At 33.0% G+C, this 20,778-nt stretch overlaps 4 protein-coding genes and 1 long non-coding RNA gene across 6 annotated transcripts in view; 3 read left to right on the top strand and 2 right to left on the bottom strand.

The window, feature by feature from the left end:
- The first annotated feature begins 302 nt into the window (after positions 1 to 302).
- LOC115232720 (glutamate dehydrogenase, mitochondrial) lies at positions 303 to 5,993 on the top strand. Its single transcript, XM_029802769.1, has 8 exons — positions 303 to 941; positions 2,551 to 2,751; positions 3,145 to 3,378; positions 3,709 to 3,866; positions 3,982 to 4,137; positions 4,521 to 4,731; positions 4,842 to 4,996; positions 5,069 to 5,993. Exons 1-8 carry the CDS (start codon positions 500 to 502, stop codon positions 5,183 to 5,185), a joined length of 1,674 nt encoding a protein of 557 aa, XP_029658629.1. The 5' UTR covers positions 303 to 499; the 3' UTR covers positions 5,186 to 5,993.
- A 357-nt stretch (positions 5,994 to 6,350) lies between these two features.
- Positions 6,351 to 18,423, top strand: LOC115232753 (band 7 protein AGAP004871). 2 transcript variants are annotated; one of them, XM_029802824.1, is made up of 7 exons: positions 6,351 to 6,827; positions 7,745 to 7,868; positions 12,912 to 13,021; positions 14,362 to 14,434; positions 14,730 to 14,812; positions 17,471 to 17,674; positions 18,342 to 18,423. In XM_029802824.1, the coding sequence occupies exons 2-7, from the start codon at positions 7,787 to 7,789 to the stop codon at positions 18,399 to 18,401; spliced, it is 612 nt and encodes a 203-aa protein (XP_029658684.1). In that variant the 5' UTR covers positions 6,351 to 6,827; positions 7,745 to 7,786; the 3' UTR covers positions 18,402 to 18,423. The 2 variants fall into 2 exon arrangements, with proteins under 2 accessions (XP_029658684.1, XP_029658694.1); XM_029802834.1 differs by lacking the exons at positions 6,351 to 6,827; positions 7,745 to 7,868 and adding an exon at positions 10,243 to 10,545.
- Positions 6,842 to 10,391, bottom strand: LOC115232748. Its single transcript, XM_029802811.1, has 3 exons — positions 9,976 to 10,391; positions 9,531 to 9,667; positions 6,842 to 7,033 (listed from the first exon to the last, which is right to left on the bottom strand). Exons 1-3 carry the CDS (start codon positions 10,366 to 10,368, stop codon positions 6,919 to 6,921), a joined length of 645 nt encoding a protein of 214 aa, XP_029658671.1. The 5' UTR covers positions 10,369 to 10,391; the 3' UTR covers positions 6,842 to 6,918.
- On the top strand, positions 13,838 to 14,297 carry LOC115232766. Its single transcript, XR_003883652.1, has 2 exons — positions 13,838 to 13,878; positions 13,951 to 14,297. It is a non-coding gene; the product is annotated as an uncharacterized LOC115232766 (long non-coding RNA).
- A 1,812-nt stretch (positions 18,424 to 20,235) lies between the features above and the next one.
- Positions 20,236 to 20,778, bottom strand: part of LOC115232739 — a 6,346-nt gene continuing 5,803 nt past the window's right edge. The window contains exon 8 of the mRNA XM_029802802.1: positions 20,236 to 20,486. Within this exon, the coding sequence (XP_029658662.1) occupies positions 20,365 to 20,486 (122 nt within the window). The 3' untranslated portion in view covers positions 20,236 to 20,364. The remainder of the gene's footprint in view (positions 20,487 to 20,778) is intronic.

Raw genomic sequence — 20,778 nt, 5'->3', positions numbered from 1 at the left:
TCCTTAGAACATATATAAATGGAAGGGGAATGCCTTTGTTTCCCGATAGAAAAACATGTCGGAAGGAAGTAAGAAAGAAAATCATAGTTGCCTCTCTCTTGTGAGTTACTTTGCTCAAAAGTGCGCATGCGCGGCCATGTGTGTGTACACAAAAGTATGTATACTACAGACACGATGCTTGTATGTGTAGTTACTCACAAGAGAGAGGCAACTACGATTTTTTTCTCACTTCCTTCGACACTTTTCAGCCTGCTATTCCCCTTCCATTTATATATGTTCTAAGGAGGAGTCACGCGTCACATCTCACATCACGCGTCACGCGCAGTCGGTCGACGCATGTCCAGGTCGCAGGTCGATGAGTGGACGGGTCGTGGTCGTAATCGTAATCAGCGAGAGAAGGAGGATCACAATCGGATTTCGCGTTTCACATCGGGTCGCGTCAGATCAGGTCAGATTAGTTAATTATCGTCGTTGTGATAAATAATCGCGCGGAGCAGAGATGTTTCACATACGGAGTCTTACGCGATCATCAATCGCCCTGAAGCAAGCACCGGGCAATGACGTCGTGCAGAGCGTGCTGGCGCGCGCTGCGCTGGCTGCCGTTCAAACGGCAGCCCGTCGTGGATATGCCGATCACCAAATTCCAGACCGTCTCAAGGACGTGCCTGAAGCACCGAACCCTAGGTTCTTCGATATGGTGGAATATTTTTTTCATCGCGCCTGCCAAATCATCGAAGACAAGTTGGTCGAGGACATCAACAAACGATCGCGCGTACCCATCGAAGATCGCAAGAAGAAGGTCAAGGGTATCTTGATGCTCATGGAGCCCTGCGACCATATCCTCGAAACCACGTTTCCGCTCAGACGCGATTCCGGTGACTATGAGATGATCACCGGCTATCGTGCCCAGCACTCGACTCATCGAATACCCTGCAAAGGAGGTATGGGAGATGAAAGACATGCACGCGAGTCTCTTATCAATTTTCGAATATCTATTATAGTATCGTGCATTGCGCTTTTTTTCTCATTTTCCTCTATTTTCGATCAAATACTCGGCGAAACTCGCGTGAATCACTTGACATTCGTATCTGTCCATCTCTCTCGAGATATTTCTTCTCGAATAAACTTTACTACATAATGTGTTTGTCCGCTTTTAAAATAGAATACAAAATTTATGCACCTAAAATATAAAGTATACAATATAAATTTATAAAAGAATAAGAAATTTTATTTAAATAATAATTTTATAAAAATAATGCGTTACACACACACACACACACACACACACATGGAAAATTTTATATGAAAGGATTATTTTTAAAGAAATGTTTTAAAATAAACATTTAATGCTCGTTTATTGATATTAATTTGTGATCGTTCGTGCGTGCCCATTTTTTTTTTTTTGCTTGGTCTGAATCTTTGGCTTCACATACCTAAATTGCCTTCAGCCGATGTGTGATAAGTTTGCACTTTTCTACACTAAACGATGCATAGTTTGTGGAATATTCGTCAAAAAGATATCATTCGTACAAAATGTAATATACTCAAGATTTATAGAGAGAGCTTTTTATTGATGAAAATCGTCAACTTATTTCTCCTATTGTTTACTTTTATTACTTATTTCTAGTTTTCTATTTTCGAATAACGATATGAGAATATTGTCATTGACATTTATACGTATAGTTATTGTCTAAAGTGATTTATTTATTGGCGTTGATGCATGATAAACACGTAACACTTACGACAATTTTATGGCTTCGTTGCGCTAACGACTAACGACTTCAGCCTTGAGATCCAACGAAGCTCAGATGTGATGTATATGATAAAAATTTGTGCAAATTTACGCGCATTTCGGTCTACGACTATTGTGTCATGGAAACGGTCTCCGGTAGTAACTTGAACAAAGTATACACATTTTGCATCTTAACTCTAATAGAATTATATGTATGCAATTACACACACACCAGAGTGAAAGCCATATTTTTTCCTACTTTTACACTCTACTTTATACAATATTTTGAAAATGTAGTTTGCGATAAATACGTATGTATATACATATCCAGCCAAATACCTGCGAAAAGAATTTGCTGACAATTACGTGTGTTATAGCTTCGTCTACACATATACGAAGAAAAAAAGAAAAAAAATAAAGATAGCCCACGGCTCTCACGTTACGTTACTGATGAATTACAATAAAAGCGCCTCTACATCACACATCTCGCGCTTCTTAATTACTATCTCTCGTGTGTCTCCGCGCATTGCGGACAAGAGCCAGTACAAAAAGCGCAACGCAATCTATATACTCGTACATATAAATCTATATACGTATAATAAATTCATGAAAAACTTAAATAAAATTTCAAAAGACGTACCAAAGCGCCATGAGCGCTATGTACACTCACTTTACTCACTTTTACACAATGGTATAATTACTATATCATGTTTCGTGTCTGTTACTCAAAATGAGATGAAATTATCCAGACATTGCAAGTTTGTTGTGAGATGAAATAAAAAATTTTAACGAATAAACAAATTCATCGTTATTTATAGGTATCCGCTTCTCGATGGACGTTTCACGGGATGAAGTTAAGGCTCTGTCGGCTCTAATGACATTCAAATGTGCGTGCGTCGACGTGCCTTTTGGCGGCGCTAAAGCCGGCATTAAGATCAATCCTAAAAATTATTCGGAACACGAATTGGAGAAAATTACCAGGAGATTTACGTTGGAATTAGCAAAGAAGGGATTCATCGGTAAGCTTGCATCACTCTGAAAAAAACAACGGAGAAAGCTCTTCTCAGTTGGCCGACAAAGACGAATCTCTGACGTTACATCATCGTAAACGTGTGATGAAGCGATGCGAGCGAAGGCGTGACGTTCGCGCGATAATTTTAGATGCCGTCGCGAGTAGACAATCTGCTGGGTTCTACTGTATCATTCGTAATGTTTATTGCCGCACAAAATTCACCGCTGTTACGTTACAACCTAAACACATTGTAAAAACTGATCTGCCACATTTATTAGCTTGTAACAATAAGCGGAAATTTTTTAATGCGTTTTATTTACTATAGTTTTTACTTGCACAAGATAAAAATAGGATCTTGTATGGAAGAATAGGAGGAAAAAACATTATCATCTTCTTTAAGGACCTGGTGCTGATGTACCCGCCCCCGATATGGGAACCGGCGAGCGAGAAATGTCCTGGATAGCCGATACTTATGCAAAAACTATCGGCCACCTTGATATCAACGCTCACGCTTGCGTCACTGGCAAACCCATTAACCAGGGTGGCATCCATGGCCGCATTTCCGCGACAGGCCGTGGAGTGTTTCATGGATTAGAGAATTTTATCAATGAGGCTAATTATATGAGCATGATCGGTACGTTCGCGCGCAAATTGCTCATTAGTTATTTTTAATTTATAACATATCATACATACAATGTGCGATATTATCGCTCGGATACGATTGTTATAAATTTATGAAGCGATTAAATAGATTAATAGGAATTATGTAAATTATAATTTTTAGATTATATTTAAAAAAAAAAAAAAGATAATTTCTTACATCAGAAAGTTTTCAATTTAGTACAATAAAAAATTATCTCTCTGCTATAGTCTATGTAATATTATCTTACGGCATTTGAATATCTAACAGCTTTATTAGAGAATGCCACAGTATATAAATAAAGAAAGATGTAATAATCTGTAGGTACTACACCTGGCTGGGGAGGCAAGACATTTATTCTCCAAGGTTTTGGTAATGTAGGTTTGCATTCGATGCGTTACTTACATCGTGCGGGTGCGGCTTGCATAGGCGTGATTGAACACGATGGATCCATTTATAATTCAGAAGGTATCGATCCAAAGGTAAGTAGCAAAAAGGTGCACTTATTTGATTACTATAATTATCTAAATTTTTACTGCGAATTAAACGACGGAATTATGTTTGTTTATCGATAGTTACGCTTTCCATGCGTTTCAGGAATTAGAAGAATATCGCATAGAAAATGGTACTATCATTGGCTTTCCTGGAGCCAAGCCATACGAAGGCGAAAATCTTATGTATGAGCCGTGCGACATATTTATACCCGCTGCCATAGAGAAAGTAATTACCAAAGAAAACGCCGGACGTATTCAGGTAAAGCGATTTAACGTTGCACGAAATATATTTTGATATATCGCTTTTTGTTAAACTTTTGATTATCATAGATATATTTAAAAGAAATTGCATTGGTGCATATATATATATATATATGAAATTATATTGAAATATATATTAATATATAAATTAACATTGAATTAAAGCAAATCAAATTACAATACATTGAAATTGACTGACTTGTTTTTTCAAATTATTTTTTTTAGAATATGCATTTTTTTTAATAAACTCGCTAGTGAGAAATAGCTATGTATAAGTACTATATTTTCCATTAGATTTGATAAATTGAAGAAATACAATTTTAAAACAGTCAAGTTTTAAAGCACTTGAGGTGATAATTAATTTAGATCTTACTTTTGTAGGCAAAGATAATTGCGGAAGCTGCCAACGGACCAACCACTCCTGCCGCAGATAAGATTCTAATCGATAGGAATATTCTTGTAATCCCGGATCTGTATATTAATGCCGGTGGTGTCACAGTCTCATTTTTTGAATGGTTAAAGAACTTGAACCACGTATCGTACGGTCGTTTGACCTTCAAATACGAGAGAGAATCCAATTATCATCTCTTAGGTCTATAATTAAATAATTGATACTGACAAATTTGACAAAAAATTTGAGTAAATTTGAAATATAAACATTATCTCTGAAAATGTAATTTACAAATTTATTTTTGTCTGTAGAGTCGGTACAGGAGTCTCTGGAACGTAGGTTTGGTCGTGTTGGCGGTCGTATTCCCGTCACACCATCCGAAGCTTTCCAGAAGCGTATATCCGGTGCTTCCGAAAAAGACATTGTCCATTCTGGTCTGGATTATACAATGGAAAGATCCGCTAGGGTAATTAATTACAGATAAACTACATTTTGTGTAAAAAGCAAAATACCAATACAAACGTTCTCTTTCGTATAGGCCATTATGAAGACTGCCATGAAATTCAATCTTGGACTCGATTTGAGGACAGCCGCATATGCCAATTCGATTGAAAAGATATTTACTACTTACTCAGAGGCCGGTCTCGCTTTCTAAATATTTTAGTCGCAAAATTACATACAGCGAATATTATAACGATAAAGACAAAGTCAGTTTTTACCGGTTGATCGCAACAAGTGACTCGATATATCGACCAATGAATAGATCCGTAGATAACGGTTGATGGTTATGTCAAGTTGCGAATAACAAAGTCTCTCGAAACTCGCGATGGAAGCGTATTTCATATAGCATTGTCATTTATCACTATTTCGCACTGTAATAATTTGCCTCCGTTATACATACATACATATATATACATAGAGAGGGAGAGAGAGAGAGAGATTTGTGTAAATCAGATATTAAAAAATCGCCAAATAACTACGAAATAGCATTCAAAAAGAAATCGATATTGATTATCCTTTCTGCAAGATGGATCACAAAGGTAAAACCCGTGCATTTTTATATTTCACTTTTTATGCATATAACTTAAAATATGAGAAAGTATCGTGTATTCAAGCCTTTAACGATATTACTGTACCAGCAATGAAAAGGAAATATTTATAATTTTATCATTTACGACAAAGAATTGATTTTCACCGAAGCTTAGAAAGCAATTCGAGACACGTATATCTAACTAGATATACAACGCGTGATAGGATTATCATATACATGCAAGATTTTGCTAGTAAAAACACTCAATTTTGAAATTAAGCGTTCATTTACATAGATACCGTAAAATGCAGTTTATGATGTATATCTGATATATCGAGTGCATTTTAATAAGTGCCATCGCAACAATACGCAGTAATTGTCGCGCGATAAAAAATATTGAAATCGCAAAAATAAATTTATAGATTATAATTAATACAGTTTTATTGATTTAAGTTCCATTGGTTATTGACCTTTTTTACGTGTATCCTTGACTCGCCTTTAATACCAGATATAAGAAGAAAGGTGAGTTTTCCCCTTTGCACCCTTTGCAAGTGTCTCTTCTCACGTAGATATATTATTTACGATAATAAATCGCGCACAAAATTTGTACGTATATTATCTTGTAATACAATTTGCTTTTTAACATTACATATCGCAATGTACATATAAAAACGCAATCGATGTAATAATCAATTTCAATTTCGAAAGATTCAAAAGCTTTGTACACACATACAACATGTACATGCATACATATACGTATATTTGAACATATATGTGGAAAGAAATAAACGCATTTGTCTAAACATGTTCCAAATTCCAAATTTTTATTTCAAAACAATGCATTCAAAGATTGAATAATCGTGAAAAGCGAAAAGAGGGATCGTACGCAATCGGATTTAAATGTCCTTGTTCCAATCTGTACATATATGTATATCTGGAAAATTTCGCAATTATATACATAAGGACAATAAGGCGCGAAATACACAGAGGAATGCGAGATATAAATAACTTGTGAAAATAACTGCCAGCAGCGGGTGTGCGCGCCGTATGTGTATGTGACGGTGAACTATATGCTCGCGGGCCGAGGCGATTCGAGGCTCGCGGTCTCGCGCGTGCACTAGCACTACCGTATTCGCTAGGGCCAGGGCGGCGCCCGGCCCGTTGTCTATAAAACATCGCGACGTCGCGACGACGACTTCACTCCCGTCTCTCGTCCTGTCTACTCTGTTTCTGTCAGCGTGTTACGCGTCGTCGGCAGCGAAGCAAGGTGACGAAAATAAAATCCGCACCCCCTAATCGAGCCTACCTACGCGAATCGAATTTTTTGTCAACTTGTTGTCCGAACGTTATCCGATGATTTAATAAAAGTCCAATTGTTTTGACTGCGGGTGCAAAGTTCTTAAAATTTCGGAATGATGGTGGATCTGTAGCAAATTAGCATTTGTGTGATCATCGCCGGCAAGTCGGAGCGACCTGAAATGAAGAACGAAATCAAGTCCGATTAATTGACAAATATGACTAACTCGAGAAGTATGATTAAATCGTGTACTGCATTTGTGGTAGAAATGAGTGCAATCGCATGCAATCATTGATATACATCCACTGTTCAAATGTTGTCTTGTTTGTGCGGTGGTCGGTGGTGCGCGCATCGCAATTGAACGGTTGACATAAACAGAGATGAAAGTTTCGCAGTCCATATAATAAGACAGAATTTTTCGTAATGACGCAAATCTTGCAATGCCGCAGATATAATATAAATATCGAGAATTTCAATGGCAATATTACAGTAACGTTTTGTCTATAATAAAGTTTTGTTTGATGTTTTACAATAAAAATATTACAATGTAATAAAATTGGGAAATTTCATATAGTGTAGAAAGTTTGCAGAATATTTTATTACAAGATTTCTGTGCTATATGGGAGTAAAAGTGTCGAAAAAGAAAAAGCGAGAGAGAGAGAGAGAGAGAATTTCTTAAAAATTTCTCCAAATATTATATACATGTGTTTATAATAAGTTAATATTGTATATTAGATGATATATCATATGTGTAATGTGTAAAAAAAGATAAGGAGAAAATGAGAGATATATAAAACAAAAATGCCTAAATTCTTGATTGGTGAACGTTTCGCTCATGTGCATTCACAAAAACGTTGTCATTTACGGAGTTTCGACTGTTTATTTAGGTGGCGAGGTTCGAATCGCGCATTACTCCTACCGATATACCTATGGCGACCATAAGCAACGGCAATGGATCAACGATGCAGGTTAACAGTCGACCTGATGACATCCAAAGGCGAATCATTGGATGTGAGTTTTCCACGATGACGATTAAGTGAAATTTTTAAACATAACAAGAGTATTTGTATGATAGAGAAATTTTTCTCATGTTTTCGATTTTATCTCATATTCTAATCATTGATTAAAGAAGAGAAAAAAAAAACAAACGAAACGAATAATGTACGTGTAATTTTGCTTTTGTTTTGTTTTTTATTTTTATTTTGTTTGCAACAGCACAAATCGCGCACTTTATTCAATTTATTTCATATCTTATTGCCATCTTGTATTTTTTTCATTAATTTTATTTTATTATCTTGAAACGTTATTTTGAGAAATATGATTAATAAACGTCCTTGTAAGTGTCGCTCTTTTCTTACAAATACAAGTGTTAATGATAACGATTATTTCAAACGTATACAATACATATATGACGGAAGTCATAAACGAAGCTCTATACGTATATCGTTGTTCTTAACCTTAAGTTCGAGAAATAAATTATTTCACGAATGTGTGTAAAGAAGGTCAAATACTAGATACGTAACCAAACATTGTGAATCGCGATATTATTAACTTTAACGAAATGCCGGTATTAAATCTGTGTTTGCTATTGCTACTTTGATGCTCAACGAATGAATGCAGTATCGCGCATTTTGTATTCCCGACGGATCTAATCTGCTGATAAAAATAGTAGTTTTTTTATTTTTGCGCGAAATTTTTGTGCTATCAAAAATATATTTTATTGATTATTGATGTATCATGATTCATAAGATAAGACGCGTACTACAATAATTTATTGTTTATGTCTTTCTGTTTTTCCCACGTTTCCTATGTTTCCTACGTTTCAGTAGAAGAGAGAATTTTTACATCATAATTTCTCACACATCATCTGATTTACAGTAAATCGCCTTATACCTTATTGTATCTCCACTATCGGAAGTAAAATTTATACGCCATTTCGGTCAAACATAGTTAATGAAACAGTTACGCGAGCGACTCATACGAGATTTCAAGTAGAAAGAATCGTGCATAGGCAGTCGATCTTGACGGGCCGCATTGGTCGTTCTTTGTGACTCGCGATCGTTATCCGGTCATATATATATGTATTTAATATGTGCAGGGTGTCCAAAAACTCCTCCCCCCCTCTCTCTCTCTCTCTCTCTCTCTCTCTCTCTCTCTCTTTCTCTGTCTCAATATACTTTTTTCACTAGAAATCTTTCCTCTACAAAAATACCGAAAATGTTTACAGTTTGCGATCAATTATGGAAAATAAGTCTACTAATGAGTTGAGAGCTTTGGAAATCAAATAATACTAATAAATTATATTTTCCGATTGATTTTAAAAACGGCTTTTACTTGAATATATTCATGTACGATTTAAACATTATTTATAGAGATACTTGATATATCTGTGAATTAGTGAAAATTTGCATGTGATGACTTTTCCCAATGTTTTCTCTTAGGAAAAGTAAAGCTCGAATAAAACGAAGAAAATGACTCGCTAGGTCTGGGACACCCTGTACATGTATAGATACAAGTGAACTTGAAACGCATTAGCATTCACCTTGTACGCTTTCTATAGACTCGCTATAAACGCGCATCGTCGAATAAAATATCCAATAGAGATCGAAATTGTCTAGAGACTAGTTTGATTAGTCTCGATTCTAACAATAACGAACAACGTCGCACATTTACCTCGTTTCTTCTGAAATAATGTACGGCGCCACCACCGTAGGATAATTTCTGATAACTGTCTGATAAAGCCTTGTTGTTTCTACTTTCGCAATTGATCGGATGATGATAGCATCGCGAAAGCGACGTAAATATCCATTCTGACAAGAAAGTAACACGCACGGTAGTTTTATATCGTAATATATAGAAGCTGTGTATGCTAAAATTGCTGCATTTGCTACAGATAATAAATTTTTAAGAAATTTAGGAATATTATAAAAAATTCTTTTTTTGCAACATTAAATTTGTCATTCGAACTGTTATTGAAGTAAAATGCTATTTATATCTGTAATAGTATGGGGAAACACTATTTTGCAAAAATTTGTGTACGTATAAATAAAAAAATTAAGAAAGTAATCAAATTTACTCATCTCTTTCTGAGGTGGAAGAAATGCAGATTGATTATTACCGTAGCGATGTTCAAATATGTCGTCTTATCCTTGCGATTAAATAAGATGAGCGGAGGAGTGAATACAAAAGTATAGGAGGAAAAAGTGAACGGTGATTTACCAATGAAAGAAGAATTACATGGGAGTGCGGATAAGGAGATAGAGAATGAGGGACGAAAGAACGGCAGAGGATGAAAGAAGGGCGACAGCCAACAACCAAGGGTGTTGCGAACGCGCATCTCGCGCATGCTGCTTCGACGAGGGCAACAGATAGGGATGAACGAAAGGGAGGTTACTGGGCTGAGAGGGAGAGAGACAGAGAGTGAGAGAGAGGTAGTAACTCGAGCGGCAACATCTAGTCGCAATGAATCGTGTGAAAGGCGAATAACGTGCTCCGAACTTAGTCCATTCATTTTATTCAATTTTGATTCTTGAACAACAATTATCTAAAACAACTAATATCTTTGTGAAAAAAGAAAAAGATAAAAAGAGAGAGAAAGTGAGAGAGCCACATCTCGGTGGTCCCGCCCAATAAAGTGGCAGAACGAGAATCGGGACTAAGATCTGGGATTATTCCGAGATGACAGATGGTAAGCAATTATATTGAGAATGAAAATTGATAAGAAAAAAATTTAACTGAGGTGCTTTTACGGAAGCTCTTATCTTACCTGCCGATTGCGTTTAATCTTTTCCGATGTGCGTGCTTTCGGGATTAGAATGATCCTGTATCTCATCCTTATAATTTTTATTAGAAGCACATAACTTTAGGAATCACTTATGAAAGAACTTATCAAAGTGTGTGTTTATTTCAGCTCATCTATTCTGCTATCATAATTCTGCCTGTATCTGTAAAAAATGTAGTATACATACAAACACTATTTTTTTCGTAAAAGTGTTATTATTCTAAATTGTATTATTACATATATATAATCTCTTTGAAAAATTAAAAAATAAAAATCAGACTGCATCTCTCAGAGAGTTAAGCGTACATCTTATTTTCGTGTATCTATATGCCATCGAAATGTAAACTCATGGAAATTGTATCGATTCTATTTCTTGATATAAATATTTCTTTTTTAAACCGGGAACTAAAAATCTATTTAAATTTCTTTATAAATTTTGTTAGATGTTTATCTAAAACATAATATTGTGACTAAATCACAGTTGAAAAATTTGATTAAAGCTTCGTCTCTGCAGAGTTATCATTTTTCCGTATGTAGGTTGTATGTAGCTTTGCATGTATGACGTATGTATATTGATCGGCGCGTAAAGCAGCCGAAGGCAGGTGGAATCAATGGCGATTGTACGTGTTTACCAACACACACGCGCGCGCATATATTCAATTGTGAAAAAAGACAGTTACCTACATTATTTTATTAATATGTTAGAAAAAATCTATGCGTATCTTTTTAAACTTTTACAGACATTCACAAATAACTTGCATTGTGTGATCCAAAATAATCAATCTGTTTTTTACAACATGTTTTTTGTAACATATCGTCGTACAAACGCGTCCTATACAATTTCATAATTTTACGCATATATTCTAGATTTATTTATTAAAGCAAAGAGGAAATAAGTTAGTAAGAAGAAAACTGCTCTTTACCTACGTATATCTCTACATTTCTAATATACTCTACAATAGGAAAATGCGTGCATGCACTTTTTTGTGTGTGCACGCGCGTATAAATTTATATATTTTAATACAATATATTTCAGATTTATGTTCAAAAATTAATGCTAAGCAATATTGTTATGTAATATTTATCTCATGATAATATCGCGTACATGATTTTCTTATATTTTACGTCCTACGCGATTAATATCAAATAAACATGTTGTGTGTATATGTATACACATACATATATGCGCGCGCGCACACACACACGCACACACGCACACAAAGCTAATCTATTGAATAGCTAAATAAATGTGAATATTATATGATGTACTTCTTTTGTCCCTATAGCGACAGGAATAATGGCAATATCGTTACATACACTTATATTCATTTGCACAAAGTAATTTCACATTCTGCGTAATGATAGACGTTAACGTTATCCAAGAATTCTATACGCGAATGAATTATATAATATTTTTTCTTGGTGATAATTTTTTCGAGAATTGCATTTTTCAATTTTCTAAGAACACGTTACAAAATATTACATTGTTGACAAATATTATAAATCTTCTTTGTTGCCTTTTACTTATTTTTTCCCGGAATAGAACTTTCTGTGATACATATTTCAAAATTTTAAGTAAATAAATATTTTATATAATTAAAATTAAATTTTATAATTTCCTAATTATGATTCTAAATTGTTTAATTACTTTAAATATTAATCAAACTATTCTGATTGTTTCTCATTTTGCAATAATATGTCATTATCTGCCAGATTTTTATTATTAATAGTAAGGAGCGTAAGATAAAGAGCCAAATTCAGATAGCAAGTACTCGAATTAGAAAAATACAAGTTGTGTCAGAGTTACAGAAATGTTATTCTTACAGTGACACTATCGTATATAGTGTATACTTCAAAAATGAGATATTAGTGCCGTCGGTCACACAAATAATTACGACAGTCAATAGCATTGTATATAATTGTGTCGACATTGCTATCTGATAATATTTTGGAACACATATTATCTTTTGATACTGTTCGCCGTTTGATACTATTCAACTCTTGTTCAACTATCGACAAACTACTATAACTGAAAACTAGGTCATTAAAGTCATTGCTTTTAATACCAGACTTTAGAAAATTCGCTAAACTCTTTTCTTCCCTAAATCTCTACACTTAATTTTCTTTCCTATTATAAATCCATTGTAAAAATATCTGACTTAATACATGGTCTGTAAAAAAAATAAGTAAATATTTCAATCATTTATTTTATTCGCGTATTAATTAACCTCCTTGAACATTAATGAGTCACGTTTTATTATTATATGTTGCAGCGGAGGACAGTACGCAAGGAGATGCAACATTATGCGGGAATATTCTTGTTATATTGTCATGGATTATCGTAATTTTGACGATGCCGTTCTCTCTCTTTGTTTGCTTTAAGGTAAGATATTCTTCGAAAAAGATTTATCACATTGTTTACCCAATTGAGCAATAAACATGCGCACAATTATTCTCGCTGCAATCTTATTATTATATCGCAAGCCATTGAGTGATGTGTATCTATGCATGTGTGCAGCTTACATGCATACACGCTTTCATTAACAGGCTATTAATAATTTTCTCAAATCTATGGCCTTTACTATTAATTTTGTGGTAAAATCAACCATTAATTTATGTCGCAGTGTCTAAGTCAAAATTTTTCTTTTGCTTTCAATCTCAATTTTTAATCCAATATTTACTCTGATACTTTAAACAGTCATATCACTTCTTTTCGAAACCATGCATCTAATCTGTTTCATAGTCGAAAATTCTGCTTTTAAAGCTCTTAGTGGGAAATTATTCGTTTATTGTCTATTTGAAATACAAAGTAAAAATCCAATCCTCGAAAGTCATGACTTCGTGGTGTCATTAGATAATTGTAATTCTCCGCTGATCGCCTCTCGCTATGAAGTCATGATTTCTCAGTATATCATTAAGAGTCGTGGTGTCATTAGATAATTGTAATTCTCCGCTGATCGCCTCTCGCTATGAAGTCATGATTTCTCAGTATATCATTAAGAGTCGTGGTGTCATTAGATAATTGTAATTCTCCGCTGATCGCCTCTCGCTATGAAGTCATGATTTCTCAGTATATCATTAAGAGTCGTGGTGTCATTAGATAATTGTAATTCTCCGCTGATCGCCTCTCGCTATGAAGTCATGATTTCTCAGTATATCATTAAGAGTCGTGGTGTCATTAGATAATTGTAATTCTCCGCTGATCGCCTCTCGCTATGTTACCTGAACACTCGTGTGCGTGTAAGTAATCTTATAATTTCATATTTGCTCTCTCTCACGTCACCGATCACATAAACCGTTTATATATTACAGACATTTGGAAATGTGACGTACATATTTTCTGTTATATCCGAGGAGAGTTTCGGCGATGGCGTATAGACACACAGATTACATTACCTTACATCTTTTATATCGATTATTAATGTTTAATTTATTTTTCTGACCTTATATATAATGTGCCTAGACACACCGATTTTATTTTATTTTATATTGTTTTGTAATTTTAATTCTCGGACTTATATATAATGCGAACCGTGTAGGAATTTACGAATTAAACTAGTACGCTGAAGATGGCTCCAAATAGACCCGAAACGTCCGTCCGCTTTACTTGTAACTTATATTAACTCTTTGTTAAAAATAAACTCATATTGCCATTGTTACTCTTTCAGATCCACTAATTAATAAAATCCTCATTTTAATATCTCCCGGAAAAAATGTTTGCAGGTCGTGCAGGAATACGAGAGAGCTGTCATATTTCGATTGGGGCGTCTTTTATCGGGCGGTGCCAAAGGCCCTGGTAAGATATTAAAACCATCGCGTTAACTCATTTAGTTTCACAAAAAGCGGACACAATCTGTTTAACTTATTGTCACACAACATTTGTGATCGCGCGGTTATATGTATAAGAAACTTTTATAATTGTATGATTTTTTAACACATAATGTTTTATTGTAAAATTCATATATAGTTAAATGATTTGGTTAGGAATATTATGCAATGCTATCTTTTCTCTTTATTATCGCGCAACTCTTGAACCCTGTCAATTATTAAAGGAAGCCCTAATTATATTTATACTTCTCTCTCCTTTTTAGGAATCTTTTTTATTCTGCCCTGCGTGGACAATTATGCGCGCGTTGACCTACGAACGCGAACATACGATGTACCTCCGCAAGAGGTAAAATCTAATTCATAAACATATATATATTTAAAAGTAATAATGTAGAAAGGAACACACACGCAAACTAACTGGTAGTTTTTGAATTTTCAAATCTCTCTATTGCAAAATATTACCGAATATGTATAATATGTTATGCATAATGGAGTAACCAACTGTTGAAAAGCAACTGTTATAATTATTGACATCAATTGTTTTCTTTTTCATTTTTTAAATTGTTGTGAAATTTTATTTCTGAGCTCTTCTCTCTTATATATATATATATATATATATATATATATATATATATATATATATATATATATATATATATATATATATATATATATATATATATATATATATATATATATATATATATATATATATATATATATATATATATTATACACATATATGTGTGTGTGTTTGGTGTGTAAATAGCAATTTTTACATTATTTATGTAGCAAAGACGTACGTCTACCTGTTCAACTACAACGAGCCATGGCGGCAGAAGCCGAAGCTGCACGTGAAGCACGCGCTAAAGTAAGCCATGTTAATAAAAACTTTTATTATTTGATTTGCAACGTTAAATTCATAATCCTGTAATTATTTGCTTAGGTGATTGCCGCAGAAGGTGAACAAAAGGCTAGCAGGGCTTTGAGAGAGGCGTCGGAGGTCATCGGTGATTCTCCGGCTGCTTTGCAGCTCCGTTATTTGCAGGTAAATTATATTATTATCATTAATTTGAGATATCGCGATTAATTTATTATTATCGATTAGACGTATTGTCAAAATAATCTACCATTGCTATCACTGTCCTTGTGTGTATATATCTCTTTCAAATTCTTCGCATTTTTCTCTTAATTTTAGACACTGAACACGATATCGGCGGAGAAAAATTCTACCATTGTGTTCCCGCTACCGATTGATATGCTGACTTATTTCATGAAAGCTCCGCCGAAGGAATAATCACGCAAAAGAATGTCACGTCTGCGAGATATAATAACAGACAAAAAAGGAATGACAGTTTTCTTCAAACTCTCTAAGAAATAAAGAGTTTCGTTTGACGATTTGTCCGTATATGTATTTGATAAGCTTGCATATTATATATCTTAACGATGGAGAGTTGCCAATATTTGACCAATTTGACAATTTCAAATTAAACAGCTGTAATCGTAAAGTGATTATATTGTATAATGCACAGGGAGTACTTGTAACTTGTATTGTGTATATAATTTCGTCGCGCAGGATCGACTCGAAGAATTGTATACAGTATAGACTGAAAAAAAACATATTTTTGGAAAATCTTACAAAGTTACTTTACACACATTTACGTGCTGTAAAACGTATATAAACGTTTGCTCATAGCACGGATATAGAATGTAATTGAACGACATCGATATTTGCGTATTTTCCAATTTTGCGTATGTATCCCAATTTTGACACGGCAATAATTCCACTTGTGTTAAATATATGTATATTCGTAGTTAACAGTTAAATGGTGGAAAATATATACAATGATTAAACACAGATTAACAATCCGTTCACAAATCTCGCACTGCCACTAACATCAAATTATACTTGTACAACTGCGATTAATTTTACGATATAATTAACTGATTACTATAAACAAAATTTATTTCGCACAATAATTAGTCGATAAATGTTAAGAAGCGGTTATTTTTACTTCGGTAATTTTATAAAAGACATATGCACATGACAATATTGAATTATATTATCAAAACTGATTAACACAATCAACAATTCTTTAAACTTTGCCTATTTAAACCTAGGGCATTAAACCACGTTTTGTCAAGTTCAAATCAACAGATTTAATTCAACATATATATTTTTCGATAACTTAAGGATAATAAATTTTACAGTCACTAGGAATACCTGTACTTTAGAAGCCTGTGTGATTATTTGGTCCAACATCGGCAACTCTTACTAGCGATATTTATACATACATTGTTTATTTGATTATAATATATTCACTAATACATATTTGGATATATGACTTGTCTTATAAAAAAAATGTCTCTCTCTCTCTCTTCTAAGAAATGGTTATATCTGAAAAATTATACATTCAAAAACTGGTTCCTTTCTGCATCATTTATGCTAAACAATAGCTATCCAATTAGGCTAATGACAATATAAGAACGCAATGTAAATATATTTCGTCGTACACATATCATTAACTGTTCAATAAATTAGAAAAATAGAGAAAGCCACGTGCTGGTTATTAATGTGTTAAAAAAGCGCTGTTAATTTATGATATTCCAATTTGCTACTAATGGATATCTATAAAATCCTAAACTACTATTATTTTATTTCAAACTTGCTTTGCCATCAACTTGTCATCCTTTTAAGAATGTAATAATAGGCATCTTTTGTGTCTATTTTTATTTACATATATTATAACATTATATATAATATTATAATTTCTCTTATTTTGATTTTTCATAATTTATTATTATTATTATTATCGAATATTATTATTATCAGGCTACTAAATAGTTCTTCAACATCTGTGAACATATCATTGTTAAGTGATTATTGTTTGAGTCATTGATCATTTAAACTAAAAATTATGCTAAAATATTAATTAATTCATTTTTATCTACAATTTATCTATCTATATTCATACCTATCTATATTCACATCTATCTATATTAGGTATTGACAAAAGACAGCGTTACGGTATCCGTCGACGCAGTGGTTTACTATCGCGTTAATAACGCGACAATTTCGATTGCGAATGTGGAAAACGCGCATCATAGCACGAGACTACTGGCCCAAACAACCTTGAGGAATACTATGGGGACGCGACCGCTTCATGAAATATTGAGCGAACGTGAAACAATCTCCGGAAATATGCAGGTATGTAAAAAAAAACTTGACGCCGACTAGTTTTTTAGACCGTTCGCGCATGATCATATTATTGATGTATCCAATTTTTGAGAATCATGTCAAAGGGCTATAATGTAGTACAGTTTTGGATATTCGAAACTTTGCTAGAAATTATTTTAATATATATGATACTTTCACTCATTTTGCGACTCTTAATCAGTTATCCAGCTTGAAATAAAATAAAAAATAACTTTAGGTTTACCAATACGCGATGCGCAACGACGGAATTATATAGCAGTATATAGCATTGATTTATAAAATATGAATATATTCAAATTATAAAAAGCAGTGTGTTCAAAAGAATTAACATATTAAAAAATAATTATAACGCATATAGTTAAATGTTTTATTTATTTCTTAAATAGAGATTTAATACGTAAAGTTCTTAAATTAAACAATGAATATTTTTTGGTCATTGCACCTATAAAAATTTTTTATCATTCACTGATACTCTTCAATTTGAGATGTGACTTACAATCAGATCTGTTAGTATTAGCTGGCTTGAAACCCATATTAAAATGGGTCAAGTTCTTTAGGCTTGATATGTCAATATAGCACGTAAAAAATACTCTAAGAAAAGAAATGTTTTATAATATATATTAATCACATCTTAACTTAAATATTACAAATATATTAGATTTCTCTAGACGAAGCCACTGATACGTGGGGAATAAAGGTAGAACGAGTCGAAATGTAAGTAATGTAACACAAGTCACTTTTACTGTATAATGGCAATAATAATTAATTGTATATTTTATAACATTATCTTATGATAATATAATAATAATTATCACACATAATAAAAAAAAGATCAAAAAAGTCGGATTATACAATATAAATGATCGGATTATATGATCTCGAAGAGAATATGCAGTATTATTGAGAGAGATGAAACACAATAATTGAAAATGGATAAGCGACATATACATATATTTGTTAAAAACACTTATAATGTAATAATATCGCATGATCAAATCAAAGATACGTGTGTATCAATGTACTAACATTTTTACATATTTGGCCGACTATGTGTTTTATAAAACCAAAGATATTTTATTTATTTTCTATTATTCTATTTTTCTATGAAACTGATGCACATCCGCGTCTGACTCTTACTAGCCCGCGATTATTTGTGATTTTATTTATTTATTTATTTTATGTTGTAAATATTTTCCATGCTTGTAGTCGATGTAAGAGAAATCAAGTTTTTATATTTCAGCATGATAGCTCTTAAAAAGCAGAATTACTGAATGTATTGAATTATATTGAATGAAACAATGTGAAAATTGTCGTGATGTTTCAAAAGACTTATAAGGAAAATTCATTATAACTGTGATGGCCGTTAGACTGTATGATAAGGTCAGTTTATACTTATCTTGACTGACACTTTTAAATAAGTAGGTTGTGGTCGCGTCTTACTCTTCCGCATTTAAATGCGAGAAACGGCATCTCTATCTGATTAGAGTAGACCACAATATATTTTGACCAATATAATGTGTAAAATAATAATGAATAACGATTGAATAATGAATACCGATGCACAGTTAAGCGATATAATTAATGAATTTAACATTATTTCTGCTAAAAAGCTTACAACTACATAGTAATTCACGAAATTGAGAGAGCATAAATATTTAGGAAATTTCGAAAAATTATTCAAAGGATTAATTGGAAAAATCTATTGTTTTAGGAATATATAATATTTATATCCTCTTGTGCCCTCAATAATATACAATTTATAAAAACTTATTTTATATATCGTGCTCTTTGCTCTCTTTCTCTCTCTCTCTTCTCTCTCTCTTTTCTCTCTTTTCTCCCTCTTTTTTTTTATCGAAAATCATATTATAAAATTTTTAAGACACCTGATTACATTTTCGTGAATAACTGTGTGTATGAGTACACATATACATAATGAGGTCATCCGATGCAGCTTCGGCATTTATGTAACAACCACTTTTCCTATTCACTTCCCCCCTGCACACACACACATATATACATCAACCACATATAATATACGCGCACACATGCGAGGGTAATACGTATATCATTCTATAATCATATTTAAATATTACTAATTTTATATATTTTATCACAAAGAGATGGAAAAAGCTACCTCTGTTTTTGTTAAATGTATAAATGCTTGTATACATCTATAACTTAAGCGTTGGCTTAAGTCCTTTTGGTGAGTCTACCAACTTGCAGCTGTTAATGATTCGAAGTTTGTGAAAGTTTTGTGAATATTATAATGTTGTAATTATAATATTTTACCGCTATTATTCTGTACATTAGATCAATGAGTTACACGATAACGGAACATTATCACAATAATTTTTACGGCGGTTATTATTATCGTATTGTTTTTATTGTTCTTAACACTTTAATTATTGTATATTTTACTATATGGATAGGGAAATTCTATATAAGAATAGAATATCTATTAAAAAATTTAAAAAGATGTATCTTTTTCTCTTCTACGGGATTGTTGTTTAATCTACGATAATGTGCGCGATATAATAAATTTAACACATCTGCGCGTTGAAGAAGATATATTCGTGTAAAGAAAAAAACATATATGTTACAAAAAAATCTGTGTTAAAAATTTTAAAATAAAAATTGATATTCCGCAAATGTGTTTTAGTCTTTTAATTTTACCATGGTCCTTATTTTAATTTTGTTGTGCATGGTTGTTGCACATAATTAAGACAGAAACCTTTATTTCCGACATCGCCTGGTGCCTCGGTACTGTCCGTGTGAAATATTAATCGGAATGGCTTCACAGTACCTAAAAGAGTAACCGAAAAAACTATATAAAAACTGATGATATGTATAACTTTAAAAGTGTTCACAACTTTTCATTAAAGATAAATTTATATTTATTTCAATATTATATTTAAAATAATATGCAAAATATTGAAAGAATGATAAAAAATCTTATTATTTTTAGTCTATCTTGAGAATACATATAGTATACTACACGAAACGTGAGCACGATTTATGTGCTTAAGAGTTTTAAGAAAAATGTATAATATTCCATAACATACACATACACACACACCCACACACCCACCCACCCA

This window comes from Formica exsecta, unplaced genomic scaffold, assembly GCF_003651465.1.
Source record: "Formica exsecta isolate Colony F162 unplaced genomic scaffold, ASM365146v1 scaffold1010, whole genome shotgun sequence".
NCBI classification, from domain to species: Eukaryota; Metazoa; Arthropoda; class Insecta; order Hymenoptera; family Formicidae; genus Formica; species Formica exsecta.
Note: the sequence above shows the minus strand (reverse complement) of the source record. Positions and strands in the feature narration are given on the sequence as shown.